This window comes from Morone saxatilis, unplaced genomic scaffold (genome assembly GCF_004916995.1).
Source record: "Morone saxatilis isolate NCDOM2014 unplaced genomic scaffold, NCSU_SB_2.0 Contig22, whole genome shotgun sequence".
Taxonomy (NCBI): Eukaryota; Metazoa; Chordata; class Actinopteri; family Moronidae; genus Morone; species Morone saxatilis.
Window position 1 is genome coordinate 8,841,450 of NW_023339785.1, and position 24,770 is coordinate 8,866,219.

At 40.4% G+C, this 24,770-nt stretch overlaps 1 protein-coding gene across 8 annotated transcripts in view; it reads left to right on the forward strand.

The window, feature by feature from the left end:
- Positions 1-3,401: 3,401 nt before the first annotated feature.
- The window catches only part of atp8a1 (ATPase phospholipid transporting 8A1), a 104,703-nt gene continuing 83,334 nt past the window's right edge, over positions 3,402-24,770 (forward strand). For 2 of the 8 annotated variants that reach the window (XM_035668693.1, XM_035668692.1), the window contains exons 1-2: positions 3,402-3,897; positions 20,350-20,464. In XM_035668693.1, coding sequence (XP_035524586.1) covers positions 3,849-3,897; positions 20,350-20,464 — 164 coding nt within the window. In that variant the 5' untranslated portion in view covers positions 3,402-3,848. The remainder of the gene's footprint in view (positions 3,898-20,349; positions 20,465-24,770) is intronic. The other 6 variants (XR_004796963.1, XM_035668697.1, XM_035668691.1 and 3 more) reach the window with 5 other exon arrangements.

Here is a 24,770-nt window from a genome sequence, read left to right on the forward strand (position 1 = left end):
ACAAACAAGACAAGACGACAAGACAAGAGCTTACATCCATGCTAGGCACAGTTTTGCTTTGAGCTAAGTGCTAAATCCAGCAGGCTAACAAATCACAATAACAATATCTTGCTGGTCGTGTAGGTATCTTTCTTTTCTGTGTTTAGAATCTTAGTTTAGCATCTTAGTTTGCTAATATTTGCTAATTAGCACCAAAAAGAAAGTGGTTGATGAGTCATTATTCGCAATTTAATCCGATGATGGCATCAGAAGAAAGATTAAGGGATCACCAAAGATCAATTTGTCATCTGGGAACTATGGATATCTGAACCAAATTTCATGTTAATCCATCCAATAGTTGTTTAGGTATTTCAGTCTAAACAAAAGTGGTGGACCAACCTTTGTATATTAAGTATATTATAAGTGACTGCAGTTGATGTTTTAACTCCTCCTGACTCAAATAAGTTAAATTGTGTGAACGATCTCATTAATTTATACTTTTTAAAGATTACTTTTTCAGCATTTTTTAGTGACAATGTAGAGTAGAACTGTCAGATCACCCCAATATATAAATCTGGAATAAATTATTATTGTTATCAATAGCTAATTCGAGCTGTGGAGAAAATATTAAAAGGAACCAGTTTGTAAAGTCATGTTGTGTTTAGGTCTGAAGTCTTGCTTAATCTTTTATCTGCATTTGAATCACACCCTGCCAAAGTGTATACTTGCATTGCAGTATTGTATCAAAGAACAAAGGTGTTTGGAGGGAGTATCAGTGAAATCTTTTTAGGTCACTCTGATAAAAACAAACGGATAAAAACACTCACGCTGTTTGTAATTGACACAGATTTTGACAGTGGTAGAAATGTGGACGGCTGGTTGAATGAGTCATTGTTTGGACTGGATATGCTATAAAACACAAAACCAGCGCAAACACACATAATCAAAGAGGCAGGCTTCTTGTCACTGTTGCTTAGCAACCGTGGGAGCTACAGAGCCAAATCCCCGTGGTGGCAAGCTGATGTTGAATTAGGCGGAGTGGGGGGAAAGAAAGGAAATCTTTGGGAGAGATGTGTCTGTAGCAGGCACAGGAGGAGGCGTCGATGTTCAGGTGTTCATTTCTTATTTTTGGACGTGGTGAATTTAGAGTTCATATGTAACACAATCTTTCTGTGTTTTTGTTTTTTTTGGGCTGTTGAGAATAGGACTTACATTTAAAATGTTAATAAAAAGGAAAAACAATCCTGTGTTTTTTGGGACTATAACTACATATTAACTTACTGAATCTCTTTGTTCAGAGGTGTGAACACAAATATGCCTCCTGTTGTTAAATTTGCGGCCATCTACTGCACTGCTCATACACAAAGCCTACACGCTGTTTTATGCTTTCAGAAGCAGAAGCATAATCTCATCTTCACCTAATCCTCACAACAGTAAATACATTTTCATTTTTAAAGGGAATATAGATCAAAATAGCAGCAGAATCTCCTACATCACTCCTAACAAAGAATGGCATATTACATGAAAATATGCAAGAAGTCTGGCAGCAATAACCAAGGAACCTCTGTGTAAAAACACACGCACATAAACAGGACACTAACATTATGAAAACAGTGCCAGTGCAACATACACACCAGACAATAGTGTATCTGTAACACTGCAGTTCTCTCAGGCAACTGCAGTGGTGCTGCTGCTGTACAAATGCTGCCTCCTGTGTGATTTGCATTTCAACTGCAGTGAGAATGAGAACACACTTTGATTTTCTGTACGTACAGCAGCCAGGCAGTCGCAACAGAGATGTCATTGTTGTTGCTTTCTTCTTTGTGTTTGCAGCTATACTTCTTTTCTAGGTGTCTTCTTTTTAGAGCAGGTTCATGGAGAGCTACACACTGATTAGGGATATAAATTCAACTGTAAACTAGAGTAAATCACCCTGGATTAGATCTTCTGCTTAGCGTCTCTCTGGACAATAATCACATAACAACATAGTGATTGATACTAGTGTCTAATTACATTCCATTGTTGTGGTCAGTTTTAGTTTTAACATGTTTATGAGTTTAGTTTTCTGAAGACTTGAATCCCTTTTTGATGGACATGATTGATTGTTTGATAAATTAGTCTCTGAGTTACCAGGTAATGAGAGAAATTGCTGTGTAATGTTACAGTTTTCTTCCCTGCATCATATGATGTTGGAGTGCGCAGCCTCATGACCTGTCAAAGAGTCCATAGATAGGGGAACAATTATTTTTGTCTGACTCTCTGCAGCCTTCTTTGAGAGGTTTGTGGTTAAATGGCACAATCTTCCTGGTTAATCAAGAACAAAAGGCAAAAAAAAAATGAAGAAAGTAGAGGATATACACCAACCAACAGGGATAGCACACGTCACAACACAAATTTATTTTTATGTATGCCTATCAGTCTGTAACATATTAAAAAATATGCTGTAACACATTAATAACCATATTACCCTTTAATAAAATCTTTGGATGATTCCTTCTCCATCTGGTCGCAGTTTAGATCTTAACTCTGTGTATTATGACATAATGTCATACAAATGTAAATGCCACTCTAGGATCATGCACCAAGTTTGTGTCCATAATCAATAGTGTTTCAGTTTGTCCTGTTTCTGCACTTTGTGGACATCTTTTTTTGGTCACTGGTGGCTTTCTGATTATCTAGGAAGTTTGTATTACACGTTGAAACACTGAGAACAAAATTACGTTCAAAGGCCAAATCCCTTATATCTGATATAATTTCCATATTTGGAGACATAATATATATTTACATTCTAGGTTTTTCATTATTTGTTAGTTATATTCTTTAAACTATAATTCAGCATAATGGTAATATCAAGGGATGACAAAGTATGATTGTAGTATCATCTAGATATAGTTCCAGTGTGTTACGGATTGTGTCTAATTAGATATCACAAAATACTAATGTTTAATACAAATGTATTTTGTTTTAAATGTATTGCAAAAAGTCTTACCATATTACTTATTACTTACAGGCATAAGCAATTGTAAACAGTATATTTGAAAACAAACAAAACACAGTGCATTTTCCATGTATGCAAAATATTCCTAATATCTTACATTTTATGTGTATGTTAATTCATGAAGTGGATGTTGTCATTTGCTGACACTGCAATAACTACAATTACATGAATAACTAGCCTATATTTTATACAAAAACAAGACACAATTGTGACAAGCCAACTCCCACCTAGTGTACTATTGTTATGTCTTCAACCTGTGAACAACATCTACTGCAGAGGGGGGAGGTGTCACACCAACGAACAATTTGTTGGCCACATTTAAAAACCTTTCTGTGTCTCAAACATTATAGGTCCTGACGCTTAAAATCCAGCACTTAGTCTTTCTTATGCCCTCGAAAAAAATACATTTTTCATGACTTATCTTTCCTAGTAAGGGTGACATGACAGTTATTATGTTCTGCACCCCCCTCCCGATGCGGTTGAATTTGGTACGGTCCATAATGTGAAGCGGCACCGTCCCCCTCACGTCAGTTTATGGTAAGTCCGTGTCCACTCCTGCTATACCGAAGGCGTCTATCGGCTTTATAGTCCTCCGTGTGAACCGGGATGCTGGGGGGGGAACCATAAAGCCGTGGGCTCCTGGGCATGGTTCTGTCACCACCAGGAAATAAATGTTGTTTAACCCTCGTCTCATTACCAGTGAACACGCAGCAGTCCTGTCCGTATGAGAGAGAGGCTCCTCTGTTGAATTTTAGTCGTTTTGTTTGAAATTCTTTGACGGTAGAGCAGCAGAAGCAGCGGAGCCACAGGGAGCACAACTAACAAGCCGCGGCCGCTTGACAGGTGCCGTCGCCCGGCTCTGCGTGGAGAGATGCCGCCCGTCCAGAGAACGATGTCTGATCTTCGTACCCGGGCGGAAGGTGTGTAATAATAATGTTATTTCATTGCCTGTTAGAGAAATGTTTAAATATCACGTTTTACGGCTATTTCCTTGTTAGTGCAAGAAGGCCGGCCGGTGGCTTTCTGGAAGTACAGTAACGTTATTGTAACTTAGCTATAGCGGTGATTAGGCGCCCCAACAGCGGTCAAGGAAACCCCGGGGGCCTTGGGACTTTACTAAAGGAGTCTCCAGGAAACAACTCCTTCAATTCCTATGTAACTTAATCCAATAAAAGTTAGCGCAGAGACAAAGTCAGCTGTCATCTCCATGTCTGCAGATAAAACATTGGGGGGTTTCTTGGACAAGTGCTTTATCAAACGAGTGTCTGTAGTCTGCATGAAGCTTCTAAAAGTGAAACTAGTGCAGGGTGCACCTGACCCATCCTGACTTGGATAGCCCCCCCACCCTTAGCTTTGTCCTGCCCACCACACCATCATGGCAGAAGGCAGAAGCTACCAGGATTATTGCAAGCGGATGCCACAAGTCTTACAGCACAATAACAAGTGTCCGGCAAATGGCATCTACAGCAGCGTGGGTCTCACAGTGCAGCCATTGACCCTCACTCCTTCACTGCGCCAGTGACTTTCCACTGCATCTGGCTTGTGTTCGCCAGGGGAAGAGGATGCAGATACATTACTTAAGTGATTTGAATGCTCATAAGGGGATGTGTTTACTCTAGGGCTGCTTAGTAGGTTGGGTGTTAGGGTTTGTTTGTTTATCCAGGCGAGCAATGGCGGCTGGACACATACAGGGGTGTTACTGGCTGCCCATGCACACTCCTGTAGGGTTTCTTTATGAAGGCTTAAAATTCCTCCCATCACTTATTTGTGGCTGTCCCTGACCTCTGACCTCTCTGGACTGGATTTATCTGCAGGGATCAATAACATATTGTATGGGATCTTATTGTTTATGGTACTTACTGCAGTGTTTCTCCTGCCGTGGTTTGGTTTGGGATGGCTTAGGTTTGATTTATAACTGTGGGCGCAGCCTAATATCTCAATCTGAGTTATTACTGTTGAGTATATTTTTTGGCCGCTGGAGTAAGCAGCTTGGCCTCTTAAAGTGAATTATAAGGAACGTATTCTCATTTGTATTTTATATACTTCCAGATAAGCTTCTCCGTGAGTCAAAATGTGGGAGATAAGCGCACATTAACTTGCATACCTAATGTGTGCTTCTCATTAAGGCTGTTAATAAAATGTCTTCAATAATGCACAGCAAGCCATCTGATTTACTTCTAGTAATGCAGTAACTCCACTGTGTGAGACAGTGTAATGGCTGCTTCATACAGGAAGTGTTCCTCTTAACTTCCTTCTTCCAAATAGCTAGGACTGTGGAAAATGCATTTTTAAAGAGACATGTGACTCAATTTAAAAATTCAGTATTTATGAACATGAAGGACTGTCTGACAGCTGCAGCAGAGGAGCACGAAACTAAAAAGACTGGTCATCCATATCCAAGATATAACAAGATGTGCTTTGTTAATTACTTTGTCATTTATTTAGGATGTAAATCACTATTCTTTTCATAAAATGTGACAATTCGTAGCTAGTTCTAAATGGATAAAGTAAATAACTAAACATAGAACTGCTAAAAACGTATGAGATGACTGAAAGGGAGACATTTATTTTTTTTATGTTTGCAAAAACTTTACATGTCAGCATTTTTCAGAAAACCTTGACATGATTTATCCACTATTAAAAAAAAAAAAAAAAATATGTCAAGTCAGGTGCAGCAATAACGTTTAATGTGGAAAGTAGACCGGTCATGATATTGAAGCAGAATGAATAATATTTGCCTAAATGACCGTTATTACTTATAAGATTTCAAGATTTAAAGTCAATAGCCAATCAATAGGAATCTGTATTTGTTGAGTCAGAGAATATTTATAACTCATAAATTAGTTATCACAAACAATTGTGCCCACTTTGTGAATATTGGTCATACTTTCACATATTCATATATTTCTTAAACACCGCAGTACTTCACAGCACTATGTGACAGAACACATTACTTAGTAGTAAGATTGTCTTATTCATTTATGTGTGTAGGACAAACAGTTACAGATGATAATGAATTGATATCTGCTTAAAATGTCTAAAAGAGAAAACTGATTTAGAACTGCAATTAAATGTAATTTCAATGATTAGATGCCAGTATGCCAGTAAACCAATTGCTGTGCTGTTTAATTGAGCATCCCCTGAAATGAATTCTTCTTTTTTCATGGTGTGCGCAGGGTGGATGTCACATCGTCTTGTTGTAAGTGATTGTGCTTGGTGCTAGTTGTGACTTCATTTTAAAAGGCCACCTAAGAGCTGGTAATTATGAAGCCACTTCTCCTCTGGTCTGCTCAGTTATTCCAGTGAAGGCCCCATACATCCTACTGGGCGAAATCTAAATAATTGAATGCTTATATAGATTCCATAGAAAACTGTGGACTAATGCGGCAGCTAGTCACAAGAGCAAACACATGAATTACGCAGCAGCTATTGCTGTCACCCCCGAAACTACCATACACTACTTCTTTAGGTTACAGAGAGCAAATTTAAGGTTTTGACTGTTTCTCACTTGGCTCCATAACACTATCATCCCCCTGTTTCACTGAAAACAGTATCATGTTTTCTTTGCGAGCATATTCTTCTTGAATGCTGGATTCCTCCTGTACCGTGCCAGGTGGATGACCTACGCTGCCGCTCCAACATCAACATTTCCAGCCTCTCAGCTCCATATCTAGTTAACGTGAAGTCTGTTCTGCAACATTTCTTTTGGCTGCTCTTATGAGAGCCTGAGCACTCTCCCCACCCTTCAGTTTGAGTTTTTAATCACCACATTGCATCAGGCAGGCTTCCATCTAGAAAGGGCAGCCCTCTGCCAGGCTTACCACCTAATCCATCAGTGGCCTGTCCGTCAGCTCTACATGCTGCACACTCCCCAGTCTCGCCCACCACGTGCCGCTCCACTCCTCGTCACTCTTCTCCGCTGAGCTGTGGAAACATCCGACATCACTGCCAGCCTGTGCCTGCGTGTGTTGCCAAAATAACCTTATCTAGGACACTTGGGGTACAGGTGACGTCAGTAGCTATCAGCGTGTTTAATGTGTGATTCTGTGATGACAGATGCAAATTCCTATGAACGGCGCCTTATACCGGCTCCCACTGTCTAGATGGGAAAGCCGATCGACGGAAGCCACGCAAGTTAAGGCTAGATAGATGACAAGAAGCATCCTGTTTGCCCTCTTAGCGTGCATGCTTATCTGCAGACAGACCAAATCCCCTCTCACAGTTTACACTAAAGGTGGAGATAGACAGGTAAGCCTGTCCTGTGAGGATGAATCTCTCAGAAGACCAAACGCTTGTCTTTTCGTGTCAGCTGATTCACATGATAGAAGGTGCTCTTCAGCATCTGATTGCCCGCACACTAGTTTTGAATCACACAACCTAGTCTGCTTCTTCTTTGAGCATTACATCGCTACCTTTATGCCATTCTTAAGATTTTTTTCATGTGTAAGTGAAGCAGGATGTTCCCCCGTAGCATTTCAATAACACCAGCTAAGCCTCAGTCTGTCTGAATAGTGGTAACAGCACGGGGAGGGAGACTGGAGGGGGATAGACTGCTCCCTTCTGAGGGATCGAGAGCTGCCCATGTGCCTGGCGGATCACTGGCTGATAATAATGTGGCACAAAAGCCCAACACGCCACTAAATCCCCTGTCTGGGGCCGCTGGTGTGTCATATCAAGTCCCCTTGGGCCTCTCTACTCTGTCTCTGTGCTGGCATGGGACATCTCCTCTCCTCTATTTTCCACTTAATGCGCTGCCTCCATCACTAACCTGCAGCCACTCGAAGATGTGTTTCTTCAGATACTCAATTTCCCTCACCTCAGTGATTCTCCTCTGTCTGCAGAGCAAAGTAGATGTGGCAGGTCATTGTGAGGAAGGGAAGATGTGGAAATGCTCGTGTGCACGGAGATGGATGCAGAGACAAAGAACCTATTCTAATGTTTGCTCATGCATGTTGTCACATTGACCTGAGACAAGGAAGATCCATGAGCTGATGAGGGAGAACTTCAGTGTCACAAGGTTTGTAATTGTTCTATTTAGTTAATTTCTTAATTTCGTAACCAATCGGTTGATTATTTTTTGGAGTAAACAAAACAAAATTTCTCCGCACCATGGTGGCCTTGGGGTTAAGCAACTCACCTTATATGTAATGTCCTATGTGTTTGTCTGGCCACTCTCCATCTCTTTGTACCCTAATTTCATATCTCAACTGTAGGCTATCCAATAAAGGCATAAAATGCCTCCAAAATAATAACAGTAAAAAAAGTAATAGTTTAGTCAATTCAAGGTAAAAATACAGTGACATGCTTAATGCATGTCTGACATCACATTACATCTAACAGCAAACGGTGGCATCTTCAGTGTCCGCCCAACAGTCCAAAGCCCAACGATTTCAATTGATCCTAAAATAAAACTGTAAAAAGCAGAAAATCCTCACATTTAAGAATCTGGAACCAGAATAATAATATATTTTTTTTTTTTGCTTGATTAAACAGCTGTGGTTATCAAAATCGTTGCTGAATAATTTAATTTAATCTGAACTAATTGATTTTTGCGTTGTCACAAAATGTGTTGCTCTAGATATATCATCTACCTAGCTTCTGCACAAAACCTGAAGAATAGTAAAATATTATGGCACTATGGATATTTCTTCCTATTACATCATAAAAAACATTAGTTACATGAACATGATTGAAAGTTAAATACTGGCAATCTTAGAAAATGATATGGGTATATCTGTATAGCTGCTTTTACAACCAGCAAAAAACAACCATCACATCATACGGTAAAGTCTGGGGCTTTCCCTGACGAAAGATTTTCCTAGTCGTATTGAGTTTGCCATTATTTTTGTTTTTCTGCGACTATCAGACTAATGAATAGTGCGTCGACTAAGACTCTTCACGCCAACAGTTAGGTCGACTATAAGGGGGCAGCCCTAGTATAGTCACATTTTAAAGTCCTTCCATAGTATCATGGCTATTACAGATATTTTAAGATTGTGGAAGAAAGTTGGGAGCAATTGTGCAGCTGTAAACTCAAATACTGTAATGTCTCTATGTCCTGACTGGTTCAGGCGTCCTTGAACTATCAGTTTTCTGGAATTGATTAGATCGTCTGATCTGCAGGTCAGCTGGAGATCCTCAGTAATGTTGCTCAGATCGAACTTTATTTATGAGCCACTGAAAAGCTGTGTTGCAAATATATGCTTGTGGGAGATAAATCTTCCATACTCCTCAACCTAGACAACAGCTCAGAAAATGTACAGTCACTCCGTTTTTACTTCCTGTTCCTAAATGTCAGATAATTCATGAAAGCCACATTAGACACTGAGAAAGAGGCCTAAACTGCAGGGCTGCCCAACCAAAACCAAATATTGGCAGACTTATTGATTTAATGGATGATGTATAATGTTAAAACTTTAAAAGTTACTTACAAATGACCTTGCTACAAACTCGCTCCTCACCTGATTCATGCGTCTCCTCTACCTGCCTGAACCCGCTGTGTCTTCGTCCTCCCCGGAGTCAGAGTCCTGGTCGGAGCCACTGTAAATCACGTCACCTCCGTCGGTCTTGGAGGCTGTGAGCTCAGTTCTGTTGCTCGCTCGCCCGGCTCTGGTTCTGGTTCTGGTAGCGTCTTCAAACTGGAAGTCAGGCAAGAATGTTTATGTAACATGCACGCTATGCCCAGGAAAAAAGACTTTATCCACGTCTGCCTCAAGCAACTCAAATCTTATGAAGCACCTCACAGCAGCAACACATGCTAACACGCCACTACCAAATGTTCTAAAATACTGTATATAGTGTTTTTATTCTTCATTCAGTTATTATAAACATCTTTGACGTTATAGAAGATGTTATAGAATGTAATAGCGTTATAGAACATAAAAAATAACGTCACAGTTACTTTGCTGAGTAACTATGTGGTAACTGAGTTACTAACTCAATTACTTTTTGGGAGAAGTAATTTGTAACTATAACTAATTACTTTTTTAAACTATGATGCCCAACACTGCGCACATGCGTGCACAGCAGGAAAATGCAGCAAATTTGCATGTGCCAAGAGACAGTCAATGTCACAGCGGGATGACAAGGTCAGCTAGAGAGGTGTCTGCAGGGACTCCACAGGGAACCGGCACCGTCAGTGGTTGGGAAGATGATCTTGCTGCCCTTGACCCCCAGGATCTCGAGTTTTTATGACCCTGTTCCCTTCTTAACGTTCTGTCCAAATAGGCCACAGTGCTGCTTCCATAGATAGATGGTTGGTTCCTATAAAAACAGACATTAAGGACTTGCACATTTCACAGCAGCATTCACTGTGTTATAAGACAGTACAGTGCACCCATGTTGAGACTACTGCCTTAAGGAATTACTTAAGATTTTGGTTCTGAATAGGTGGGCGTGGACTAATGTAGACATCCAATCAGATAACTGTCATCCTAAGGGACTAGTCGACATAGCAGGTACAATACAAAGTTGTAGCTTTATCTACATTTTACAACCTCTTTACATACCACTGATCACCTATTCAGAAATTTTATAATGTTTGACATGTATGGGTCGTATTCGTTCATGCTAACAAAACGCTTTCATGAATTCCTTATTCTATACTTGATCCTGCTATTCATGGATTTTCTAAATACATTAATGCTGTTGAAGACATAGGCCCGAATCAATAATAGACAAGAATGGCATCCATTATTTCCTCTTTAAAGCTAAAAGGGTGTGTGTTGTGCACATGAGTTAGAGCTCTGGATGATGGAGGTGCCATTTTTGCCTGTCAAGCTAACACATTACTAACATGTCACATCAGGCCACTGAGCATCACTGAAACACTGCAATGGATTAATTGTCATTGCTCGGACGTTTGGATATTACAGCTATTTTTAGATGGTTGTCCTTATCAAGTTCTTGCCCCAATTTCAGATCTCAGTCCTGAAATTGATTAATTATCTTTATTGTAAGTATCCCAATACTGATTAGTTTTTTTGGCATATTTAGATTTTCCCACGAAATACACCTGCACATTAGTGCGAAAGTAGGCCTACATTAAATTTAGTAAAGCTGATTAAATTTAGATATGTTTGACAGCAGAATAGATCTCTCTCCATCACAGCCAGTGGCAGACAGGCTTGGACAGGATTTGGTCAGCTGTTCTTCAGCCATGTCTTATCAAAAATACAAATCACCCCTGTAGTTAGGTATATTCAAGCCCGGCCAACTAAAACTACTTGTTTAAGGCTAGATAGCCATCATGGAAAAAACAGTGTTGCCACAGTTGTCACCAACAATCCATCTGGCCTTACAACAGTCACACAGTCAGAAATGTACATACCATTTTGGTCAATTGTTACCTGTAGTTGCATAACTGGATGGGCAGCTTTAGGGCATGAAGCCGCTGCTAAAAAAGTGGATTTACAATGTATGGTAATCTTCTGAATGCTCAAAAGTTTTGTTTTTAAAAGACTTTGAAAGTCCTGAAAAAGGATAACATCTTGGAGTCTTTTTTGTGTTTAGCGTACATTGTAGCCTACTAACACAGGAAGAGGAATTGCCCAGTTGAAGAATGAGGTGCAACAGTGCAAAACAGATTTTTAGCACTTTTTGTCAGGACGCAAATGGTCACCTGACTTTCTACACTGCAACTTATGATTCATGTCGATTAATGAGGTCATTAGTCAATTATATGACAGAAAATAGTAAATGGTTGGTCGGTTATATTAATGCAGGGTTCCCAAATATCCTGGAAATAATCTCTGTTGTCCTAAAGAAAATTGTATTTTAGCTCATTCTCATCCAGATGGCCTACAGAAACCTAAGTTTAGTTTGAACTTAGACAGTTGGTAGCTGCGTGGTAGGACACCCTTAAAGTGGGTTAACCAGACAGGAAGCGGAACAGAAAAACGTTTTAACCGCTACCTTCTTATTTCGATGTCAGTCAGTGTGCAAGTGTGACTTGCAGCGATCTTTTTCTGTGTCGTAATGAACCTGAGACACTTCATCATTAAAGAAGGAGGCATAAAACTGGAGTTAAAGTCAATAGTCCTTTTCATATAACACTATCATCAGGTCAAAACTTCAAGCTCAAAAATGTTCAATACTCGGTTCTTTACCACGTAGACGGAAGAGCAGCCTCACAGTCCTGCTAGCAGAACTGTCGACTCTTGATTTTGTTGCTTGATGGATAACCGATTCATTGATGAACACAGTAATTTGAGGTCAGGCACGACAGTGATGCAACACTATGACTGGAATTCACGAGGTCTATTTTCTGTTTCCAGACCTTTGAATTTCACAACACACGTGTTTCCTTTTTACCATTCATAAAGTTGCACACAGTGGAAAGGATTCTGTCCCTGCAGATCCCTCACTAAGCCAAGACAAGCCAGCCCTGTGATGTCACAGCAAACCACAGCTGCCCATGTTGTCCCTGGACTGTCCGTCCCACTGTAGCCTGCCTGAGCCTATGAGGAGCCAGACGGAGCAGAACGGGGAGGGGGATTAATTGTGCAGCTGCCCTGTTGTTGTTGTGAGTGCTGGTTACAGCATTGTGATCTGATAAGCGACTTATGGATGTTACTGTTGCTTAAATTGAGGCAGTATCTATACCCCCCCCCCACTCCTTAATTCACAAATGGTTGTAGGTTGGAGGGGGACTTGACTGCCATGAATAGACTGGCTGCTCCGTCTACTGAAATATTTATCTGGTATAAATGAATCATGGACAGATCTTACTTTGGTGGTTATGGGCAGATATAAATGGCACATTAGGCTCAGTGGGTTGTGAGAAATCCCAAAGCCCAGGGATTTGGAACAAATGTGACCCTAATCACTATGGTAGATAGCCTCAGGTTAAGGTGAACGTTTGAACGACTGACAGTACTGAACGCCATATTACACATAGAACTCTTTATATGGTCCATGTGTGTTAAACATTTCTACTGGAGCCAAGTCACTGTCAGTCCTCTGCATTTTTTGTTTTCAGCTAAGTATTTGATGCAGTTTTTCTTCACGAAGCCTTGACTGTGGTTTGGCTGCCATTCATTTGTTCACGTTAGATCAATGTCAGTAGCCCCAAGCTGTCTTCCCCCACCTACCCTGGTGTTATTGAATGAACCGCGTGGGAGCTTAGTTGTGGCCAGGTCACGTGCCTCCTCATCTACACTTTATTGACCAGCCTACGACTCTCTCAAGCTCATCAGTGCTTGTTCAGTATCTCAACAGTTAGACTGGACTCCGGCTGGACCTGTTTCTGGAAGAACAAAAAACCTTTTTACATTTTGTTTTGCCTCTAGATGGATGTTATACCCCCAGACCTAGGACTCATGGGCCCTTCTGAAGAATCCTAAGGCTTAGACATGGAGCCAACTGAATCATCACTGTGTGAGAATAGACATAGTAGGTGCTGACCAAAAGATGTGACATGATATCTTTTATGATTTGTTATAAAGGCTTTATTTGAGGTCAAACATGAACAGCCAGAATAAGATACGGTTGCTAAAAATATCTCTTCTCTTAACAACGGTTGATCCTCTTATTTTAAAAACAAGGATTAGTGCTCTTACTGTTACTGACAATTGGGGCCCAATGTACTAACCGTATTTTGAAGTATTGGTCAGCTCTGCATGACGTTTAATATTTAACCCTAAGTGTCATGACGTGTGAGTATCAGGTCATTATTGTTCCTGTCATTGCTGCCATTGTTTAATCTTGATGATGTTGACAGTCATGGCAGCAATCATTTTCCACCCCCAACACTTCTGCCTGACCTGAGATAATACATTACCTCCCAGGATATCATAAATCTGCAGAGGAGGGTTTTGTCTTTAACCCGTTTCTATCTGTCAGCATTATATCATATACATATAGTATTTATTGCTTCAAGTTCCAGAGTAACTGTGACTTTTTCCTCAAATTTAAGACCTATATTTGTATCCATGTCTTTCAGCAGTTACTAAGAGACTCATCTTGCAGTGTATAGACATTAAAAAATTAGCATTGATGATAGAAGATTAGTGTTCTAATCTGACGTACTTTAAGTATCCTTAAAAATCTCTCGGGTGTCAGAGAAGAGATTTTCTCTGCCCAGTGGTTTCAGAGTGTCTCTGTAACCTACAATACTCAGCAAGGGATAAAAAGAGAGACTGGGGAAGCCTTGGTGAATGCCAAGCCATGCTGGGCCCAGTTTTTTCCCATTGGGCATCCTCTCCAAAATACGTGCCCCCTTGTGACTATTGTTCCACCCGTCTGTCTGTTGGCTGACACAAGCAATAATCCTGACATCTGGCCCACGTCCAAACTCATTACGACACTTGATGGCATTGATCCTTCATCTAGAGGCTTCCCCTCCAGAGCTGGGTACTTCTGCTCTCTATTCCTACTGAGCTTTATTTGGCTTTCTGTTACTCTTTTCTCTCTTCTTTTTCCATACCTCTTACATTATTTGTATACATCTAGCTAGTATGGGCAATATGGTGGCTCCATTAATAGATGAAAGGTATTGTTATGAAGCCTAATATACCACAGATTAAGATTTATATTAACAGTGAGTATCCACCCAGTTTCCCATTCTTGCTCTCTTTATTGATGTCAGGGTAGTTGAGCCGTGACACGCCTGCAGTTAATGAAATTAGTGCTGAGAAAATGCACAGTGTCCACCAAGGACTATTAAGAGCAGTTCCCACTGAGACATCTGTGGTTGTGGCTAAGTACATTATCCACACAGTGTGGTAGAAACTAAGGAAATGAGTGGGATGTGGGGGGGGGGTACATCCTTGGGAGAGGCTATTTTAATAACGGGACCTCCTCCACCTCTCCCCGCCAGCCTCTCGGTGTTGGCCTGTCAGGGTTGGCCTTGTGTGCTGCCTTTAAATTTGGTGCAGGCCATGGTTACATGTGCACATGAGTGTCAGGCTGGTTTCCATTGTTACTTCATTGTCAGCCGTCACAGCTCTGCATTTTGACACAAAACTACGCTGCTATGAGTTGTTACTGTCAAACAACTGGGTCTGCTTTTATTCATCCTATTCAACTGAAATAGTGGGATTGATGAGCCAGACTACTACAGCAGTGTTTATCTGGCATCTCCTGAAGCCCAGCTGACCACTTTCTGGCCCTAGCTCTACATGCTCTTTTTTAATTTTTCCAATTAAAGAGTTATACAGGTGTGCGAGAATAGTAGCTGTAGCAAAAACCTGCAGATCAGGTAGCACTTGAAGAGCACAACACTTAACTCACTTGTCATAAGACCAATCAGTCTGCTACCCAGCCGCAGTCAGAAGAGCATAACAAAAACAGGAGACAAAAACAAAAAGTCCAGTTTGGGACAAATGTGTGCACTGTTACGTCTTTGGTCTATTCATATCTAGTTTCTGCCCAAACTCATTCCTAGAAAAAGATAAAGAGTAAAGTGTTATTGATAGTGCTATGTGTTGGGAACCATGCCAGCAAGTACGATGGCATGGTTCCAATACATATACATATGTTAAAATACCTAATATTTGAATATTTGAAGTAATCCAACAGTTTTTGTTGTCTTCAGTCTTTTGCGGAGACTTTGCATACAGCCCCTTGTGTCAAAGCTGCTAAAAGGAGAGAGCAAAAGGACTAAGTTAAGCAGTAGCAGTACCAGCTGCAACTGGTGCATTGCAGCACCTGGCCTACCCCAGCACACAGGCTCCTGCTGCGAGGGCTCATTCACAACACAGAGACACAACATCAATCACAGCTGCTCAGCCAGCTCCTCTGGCCTGCTATTTCACAGTCACCAGCTACGCCAGCCCGCCCCCGTTTTCATTGCTCATGTATGTGGATTGGACACCCAAGCCTCTTGAACCGATTTACGTTTTCGCTGACGTGTTGTACGTTTGTTTGCCTGCTGTGTGTGCTCCTTTAGGTACAAGCTGAGATCTCTCCTTTGGCGGCATATTAATCGATTACTTACGGACGGTGGAACGGGAAACCCCGGCAGAGGTTGGATGATTACTTGTAAACACTGCGGGCCGCCGACTTGTTAGTTTGTCCGCAAACAGGTATGCAAAAAGGTATCACTCACTGAAAATTATGACTTTCTCTCATAATGTTTGCCGCATTGTATGCCACATCAGACAGTGTACAGCAGAGAGATGACAGGAGACAAGGAGAGAGAGATGGGGATCGACATGCAGCAAAGGTTCCCGGGCATGGCCATTCATTCTTGGCAGGCGCCTTGACCCCAAGGCCACCAGGGTGCCCCAAGGAAAATCACTTAGAATAAAAATATAGCCAGATACAGTTTCCATTTCTGTGAATTGATACTGTATTTTGGTGTTACTCTCTGATCCTGCAACTATAGTACAATATTGTTTGCAGAATGACTGCTGTACTTAAATTAAAGACTCAGTGAGGTAGCATGCCTTTGAGTCAATGTCCTTTCCCTCACCTTTACTCAGTGCTGTTACTCATTTCCAACCACCTGTCTTCCCAGTGTTACCAGGTGAGCTCTTGGCTGCAAAGCTCGTTTTAATTTTGGATGGAATAGGCAAAGAGGAGGGAAGTTAGCTGCTCTCAAGGAAGGAAGCCCTACCATCAAGATCAATGGATTAACTCTTCAGGAATAATAGGTGATATTAGAGTGCTTCTGTTACTATAAATCCTCACCTGGCCTCAAAGTACCTTTTTATACTTTTCCGAGGGCCAAATTTAGATCCCATTAAGATACAGCAATTAAAAAATTCAATTTCCCTATTCAGTGTCCTATTATGTGTAAAGATTGAAGTGTTTTTCAAATTAATAATGATTATGTCTCACATTATATCTTATTCTCCAAATTCAAAAACAACCAACTCTCTCTTGCTTTCTAGACCAGTGATTCAAAACCTTTTTAGTGTCAAGGACCCCCAATTTGATACACATACTTTTTCTGGGGACCTCTAGGAGTCCCCCAATTTGGTAACTACTGTTCTAGACAACCCTATTTCCCAATGTATACAAAAAAAGAACTGTCATTAACGTCAAGGAATCACAAGTTGACACCATGCTTCTAGCCTGTATTGGTCCTTTACCTAATCAGTGCATGTGATAATCACAGGCCTGATGGTAGGACGTTTCCCTACTTAAGCAGTAGGCACCACTCTTTAATCTCCCGTTGCTCCCGGAATCCACACACCCATTTGCCACCACACTAATCCAATAAACCAATGCTGATCTGATGTCTTGCATAACAGGGCTGGGATAGCCAACCCAAGTTTCCCCTGTTGACCAAATGACTACAGGGGGCAGTTATTTTTAGCCCTAGAGCACATGCTAAGGATAGACGCTATCAGGAGATGAAGAAGAGGAAGAAACAATCCTCAATGCTAAGGCAGGTGGATCATTAATAAAACTAGAGCTGTAATTTCAGATTCAGGGATCGTGTAACACGAGTGAGACAGTGAAGAGTAAGGTGAGAGTAAGAGTGGAGAAAAGGAGCAGAGAAAGTTGTAAGTGGGACGTTGAAGACTGTCAGCCTTTCTCTTTGTTTCCTCTTGACATGCCATGAAAGAAATCCTGTAGGCAGACGGGCGAGGGGGGCAGGTTGCAACTGGTGCATATCCGGTAGGGGATCTGGTTACAGTAGCGCATGACACTGCGTTTTGTTGTTGTTGATGTTTCAAGCAGCCGGCTTCCCTCACTTGTGGCTCCCCTCCCTCCACGCCTCAGAAAGGCCCTTCTCTCCATTTTGAAACTCCAGGGTTTATCTGCAGTTGTGGAAGCTATGCTACGCACGTCCTTACCTCATAACCCCCAAACACCACTACTACTGCATGCTGGGGAAGGCCATCCAGCACCAACTGGATCACATGCATGCAACTTGAGAGTCTGAGAATACTGTTGACTTAAAAGGTTTACAGTGGTGCTCTCTTGGCAGTGCTGAGGGCACTAATCTAGACATATCAATTAAAACACGAGGATAGGGAAATATGAACCTCAGGAACCTTGTTTTTTTTAAATAATTTCTCATCTTACAAACAAGATGATCCCTGTCTAATCTGCCTCTGTACGTGTGTCTGATACTTCAGCTTCAAATGGTACTTCGTTTGGTAGAACATTTGTTTTTCACCTTCACAGAAGTTAAGGAGAGTCAGTCTCAAACATTAACTGCTGTAACTACCAAATTCCAGGTGTGAACCTGACTTTCAGTTAGGGCTACCACTAATGATTATTTTCATCATTGATTCATTGATTAATTGTTTGGCCATTTTCAGACACTTCATGGATCAATCACAGTTCCACAAAGCCCAGAGTGACGTCTTCAGATGTCTTGGACTGTTTTTATCTACAAACGTAGAGTCTGTGCTTAATCTTAATCGGTTTTGCCAAAATGACTTCCTTAACAAGCTTTTACCAGGGCATTATTTTCTTTGCTGGCATCATGTTTGACAAGGTTTTCAAAATGAATGAATCTATTGTCTATCGTCATATACTGTATCAGACTTTTGAGGGATCATCAAAAGATCACAGCCATACCAGGGCTTAAGGATTAAACCATGATTTTGTATTTTGTGTTGAGTTTAATTTCACCTGTACGTCCACTCCACAAGTACACCTTTGGGAGCCAATCTTTGTTCACTAGAGAGATTCTTTGGTGTGTTTCTATTTTCCATCCCGCACTGCAGTAAGCAGCTTCAAGTTAGAGGCTTGAGTTATTCCCACAACATCCCTAGACATCCTTTTTCCATCACGCAGCACCTGTCTCCAGCATAGAAACTAACAGAACATGGTGTCCATCTGTGTGGTTTTAGACCTTGCCTACGGAGGCAAAGGGTGAAACAGAAATGCTTCTTGCCAAAAATTAAAACCATACATTTAAAAACACAGGGGAAAAAAATGCGACCCACGTACAGCCCTCAATGGACGTGTTGATTCAGCCGACATTGCTCCATCCCACTTGGCTGAACTTGGTGGGAGCAGAGCAGTGCTGCCTCTTCCAGACATGGAGAGAAAAAGAGTGTTATCCATCCAAGGAGGGTTTTTTTATTTAAATTTTTAGCAGTAAATGGCTGCTTCTATCAATTAAACATTTAGTTTCTCATTTAATGGTCAGAGTAAGGTGGAATATTTGAATGAGGAATGAATTAGTTCTCTAAGCTGTTCTTTTATGCATTTGGTTTAACTCAAAATATAGTGGGACTGGGTATCCGCTTTTAAGCCTAAACTCATTTTCTTTACTTGCACATTGTGTCAATATAATACTGCAGTACAAAATAAAAAAATATCCAAAAATACTGTTGAATCAAAGCCTTGCATGTACAGTACTTCTGTATTGTCGTTTCCAGTCACTGCACCACTGTCGCTGATCCACACAGATAAGTCCTATCTACTCTTGCCAGCAGGATGTCACTCGCAGGAAATTCCCAGCTCTAATCACAACACATTTCTAGCAACAAATGGAAAGTCCTTAGAGGCATTTGATGAACTAAAAGCTTTGAAATGTCTCTTAAGTAATTAGACTATGGACATTAACTGAAGGCTTTGGGTGTGTCAAAAATAGTTATTTTTTCTAATGTGACACACGAGCTCAGAACGGTGTCTTCTAAATGAAATGTGGTCTATATCTGTGTATCTACAGATAACTTGAGGAATGTCAGAAGTGTTGCTTCCTCCATGGACGTCACTTAGTATGAGTCAGCCTGTTAACACAATGCAGGCGATTCCTTGTATTATTATAGTATATAAGAGGGTTTCTCCAAGTTGCCATTTTACTATGGAGGCGGTAATAAGAGAGGTATTGTCATTGACCTGTCATTTAGCAAACCTGCTGCTATATTTTCCAAAGCACCATCTCACTCCATTAAGATAATCATTTCTGCATTATACTGCTATCATATTATTGCTCCTGATCTGAGGCAAGTGTATCACACAGATAATTATGTCTCCTCAATCTATTGTGTACTGCTACAGTGATTATAACCTACTACAAAAGCTAGACATTGTGTACTCCATCATAGACTGTATGCAATAAAAAAAAAAAAACCTTTGTCACGTAGTTGAACACACTTTTTAGTACATGATGTATTCTTTTTAAAAGTATTACAATGAGATATTTTACAATGCCAACTTTATCCATCACGGCACCAAAAATGATCAAAATACTTGTGTAATTACTCAAAAATTGGCCAAATTCTGATATATAGAGAAAAACCTTGTATATCTAAGGCCTCTAAAGCACCAAGATCAACTGCAACCTCTATAGTTTTCACACAAATGACTGACTTTTACAGACTCCAGTCACATTCTCCTTGGGGTACTTTTCGACACGCACCAGCTCAAAAACTTCAAAACACCTTTTCATCTTTCTTTTTTTTTGGTCTCAAGGCAGATTTAGTTTTTTATAGAATGCCTTTTCTTTTGTGCTGCAGGATATGAAAAGACAGAGGACACATCAGAAAAGACATCCTTAGCTGACCAAGAAGATGCCCGACTGATACACCTCAACCAGCCGCAGTTCACCAAGTTCTGCAGCAATCGAGTCAGGTAAGGAGATTTTGTATTTATGGAAATGTAGTGAATATGATGGGAAATATTTATCTTCTGTATGAAAAATCTATTAAACTGTTTTGATTAGGAGCTACAGCATGCGGTCATAATCAAGATATTATTTATTGAAAGCTACATTTTATTCAGTTAATACCAAATGACTTTCAAGTAGTTGCATTTTTAATGTAAATGTTGGTCTGGTTAAGGTGGTTAAAAAAAGAGTTTTTTTTTAACTTTTGAAACATGCTTGTTTTTTATAGGTCAATGTTTTGAGCTTGGGTAGCGATTAGCTGTGGCGTGTCCACATGGTCTGCATTTGATTTGCAGCAACGCTTGTGCGGTCCACATTTATAACTTCCCTAGATCAACCCTGGAGTACCACCCAAGCAGTGGTAATTCGAGGATGTTGTAGGTCTGTGGTGGTCTGTGTGTTTTCCCACAGCACCCCCTTCAAAATAAAATGCATATCTTGCATGCCTCTTTTAATCTTTATGCTCTTTGTCGCCTTGTTTGTGTGCTGGGAAATTAAATGCAGTCTCAAGGTTGACCTCCAACATTTCTTCTTGTAAAATGATGTAAGCTGAAGATGCTTTTCCCATGTCACTTAAAATTACATTTTATCCTAGCTGCTTTAAAAATTCACACACACAGTTGTATTCTCTAAAGGATTTTGCTGTTTGTGTGAACTGCAGCTATTTTTGACTTGGTAATGGCAACCCAGAGGCCATCAGTGCTTTTCATGGTAACCTCCAGCATAACTTGCCACTTTGCCTTTAACCCTACATTAACCTTCCGAGTCACAGGCAAAACAGTTGAATTAAAGAAAGACTGTGTAGCTGCTACTTAAATGTCAGCCTGGGGAGGAGTGTCTGATAGCAACTAATATTCAGAAGTCAGAATAAAATGAATAAAAATACTTTATTTATAGGTTTTCATTTACAAACACAACCATACACACATATATTCCCTTCCATCATCCACCCCATCCCCCCAAACTTGAGTTTTTATGAGGGACCAATGAATGGTGACCAAGTTGCGCTACATTTTTCATGACAATTAGCCCCGCTGTATCTCCGTTTTTCTAAGAGCAGCACAGAGAGCCCTTCTCTAAAGAGAGAGGGAGGTTTATTTAATTTCCATTTAAAAAGAATGAGTCTTCAGACCATTAATAAAGAAAAAGCTATTTCTGTTGCCTGCGATATACAAACTGTGATCTCTGGAAATCAAAGATGGCAATATGTGAGATGGTTTTCCTGCAATATATGAAAAGGCCTCAAAAACCTGTTTCCAGAAACTGTTAAAGGATTGACATAACCAAAACATATGGCCCAGTAGCTAGAGTCCATTTTAAGGGCCTTTTGAGCATATGTTGTGAAAATTTTGTCTTGAAGAGACAATATTTAAGATACTGTATCTTACATATTTTAAGTAAATAGCTGATCTGTGATATATTTAACCTTAAATCTTGGATTGAACCTTCTTAAGAAGACTTTTGAATACATGCCCTGTAGTTAAAACAGTGCACAGTGCAGTGGTTTTGATGTGAAGAATGACCATGACAGCACCTTTAGCTGTATGATATTTGATATTGAAGTACCTGTAAGATTTGTATCACCGGTAGTGCCTGAGTCCAGATATACCAGACTGGCCCTTTTTATCCGGCTGTTCCTCTTTGAGGAGTGCAGAGCTTTTAGCATTAAAGGTCAGGCTTATTGGGTCAGGCCGTCCTCTGTCAAGGAATATTACTGTTAGCATTCCTGCTGCATGAACAGCTTGAGATATGTATATGCTTACACAGACACAGCTATAAACTGAACAGGAATAATAAATGAAAAATGCAAGTGTGCTTATGGTTATGCCATTTGTTAGGTCAGCAACAAACAACTAAGAAAATTGCTGAATACTTTCCTCCAGTTTGTCTCTTTAAATCAGTCAACTGTACGAAAATGGATACTGATTCTACTGATACTTGTTTTATTAATATTCTTTTATAGTTGGTTAGGTAGCTATCATATTAGTGCCACCACCTATCATCATTGTTTGAGTTTTACTTTTACTTTTAGTTATTAATTATTAACAGACCCAGGTCAATGAGCATTTGCAATCAATGCATAGTATTATTAACTTGTTTGGAGTACCAGATGGTTCAATTATATCACAGAGAAGTTGAGGTAATATGGCCTTTGAAGTGAAAGGGCACCTCTGCATATTTTTAAAATAAAAGTGTATAACATTTCTGTGACCTTACCGGAGGTGGTCATTAATTCAGTGGGTGGCCTGTCCTCAGTGAAAAATAAAGGAAAATATCACATTAGTTCCATTCAGCTGAAGCTGATGCTGTAAACACAGGAACCCTATGGTCAAAATAAGGCCGATAAAATGATGAAGAATAAATCATTGTTATAGACAGATCTGAATATTGTAGCATTGAGTGTGACTATAGCTGTCCACTTCCCAGTTTGTTTCAGAATCACAGAGTCACTGGCTTTAATATGACACACATTCATTTCAATACTGATACTGTACACAACATAAAAACATAATATATACATTAAGTGTGAAAGTATATATAAAAGTTGGAATGATTGCAGCACAGTTTACCACAGACTATTCTTGAAGCAGTGAACTGGATGGCAGCTTGCATGTTAATGCCTTTTCAAGCTGCACTTGTTTCTGATGCACCACTTTTGGATCTGACTGTAATGCATCCAAGCTGTGTCTTGTCAAATGATTTCAGAGGTTTAAGTGCTACTACATTATTTGAACATAGCTTGCAGAAGACTTGGCTTTTGTCGAGTTCTTCTTTGTCCTTGTGGTTTTTGAATTCCAAATGTGCCCAAACATTACCCTCAAGCCTTGAAGGCACACCAGGCTTTAGGCGGCTCTAAAGATCTAATTTGTTCAAGAGGATTGGTTGCTGTCTCAAAGTGACCTGTGGAGACACTTACAGGAGCAGGGGCTGTGATAAATGGGGAATCTAATCTTACAAGCAGACATTAAATCCTCACAGGTTTCTTGCTTTCAGTTGCTCCCATTCTCCCTCTGCAGCATAGCTACCTGCAGAATATGTGACTGCTTTGTACACACATGTGACTCTTGTCTCATAACAGACGGCAACCTTGTTCTTCCAGGATATTGTTGTGGACTGTTTATTCAGCTGAACTGGTTGCTGCTACATCTGTAATGTAAAGAAGATCAGTCACTGAGAGGTTCATAACTCATCCTATGGCAAACAGGAGTGGCTGTACAAACCATTTGACTGTTGTGTATTCATGAAATGCTGATATTCTATGTCCTGTGTGGAAAAGCCCATAATTAGCATAAACACATGAATCACACATTCACTAAGTGGGGTTTATACATCTTTATCGACTTATTGGATGGCTTTTTATGACCAAATTTGAGCTTCTCATTTTAGCTGCTTACCATAATTATCCATTTGCAAAGGTTACTGGTCCAACCAGTTGTTTGACTTTATGCAAGTTCTACTTGCAGTCATGTGTGCATAACTGGAAAAGATGCTCGTAAACCACAGACCTCCGCCAAGGCCACTAGTCCTGTCTTCTATGATATGCAAATCTGCAAGTGAAAGTAAAAAATTATTTGTGATCGGATCTGCTCCAAAATTGTGTGGGTTTTGCTTTGGCCCAAGCTACACCCCTCTACCACGTTTCCTGCTGATGGACAAACAAACAAAAGGCACCGAAAACATAATCTCCTTGGCAGAGGTAATTAGTTGGACAAAGCTCATATTTTCATCCCTAATGCCAAGTCAGACATTATCTAACCACTAGACCCCGACCAATATGGGATTTTTGATACCAAAAAGGATACCAAAAGTTCACAGATATGGTGGCCGATAAAGTGAATTTTTGAGCTGGAATGAAAATGTACCTTTTCCATGTGGATTTTATGCAACGGTACTCTGAAGGCTGTTTTAAATAAATGAATAAATAACTCGTTAAACAATTTAACCTATACATCATCTATCAATTCTAGACTTTACTGAGAGCTGCTTCTTCTCTCTTACTCTGTGCTGCTTGCCACAGTATTTTTCATTGCAGTGCACTCTGCTGGATAAAGTTTGCAGTGACACCAATATATTACCACAAGCATTTTCTTACGGCATTACACTGTCATATCAGTACATATCAGATAACATATACGCTGACCTATATATGGTTTTGGCTCTACTAACCACCTGTCCGACCGTACAATCACTGTGATTGTGCGCTCTGTGTGTGTGTGTGTGTGTGTGTGAGCTTCTGTGGCTAGCGGACGACCTTGGGTGATTTGATTATCT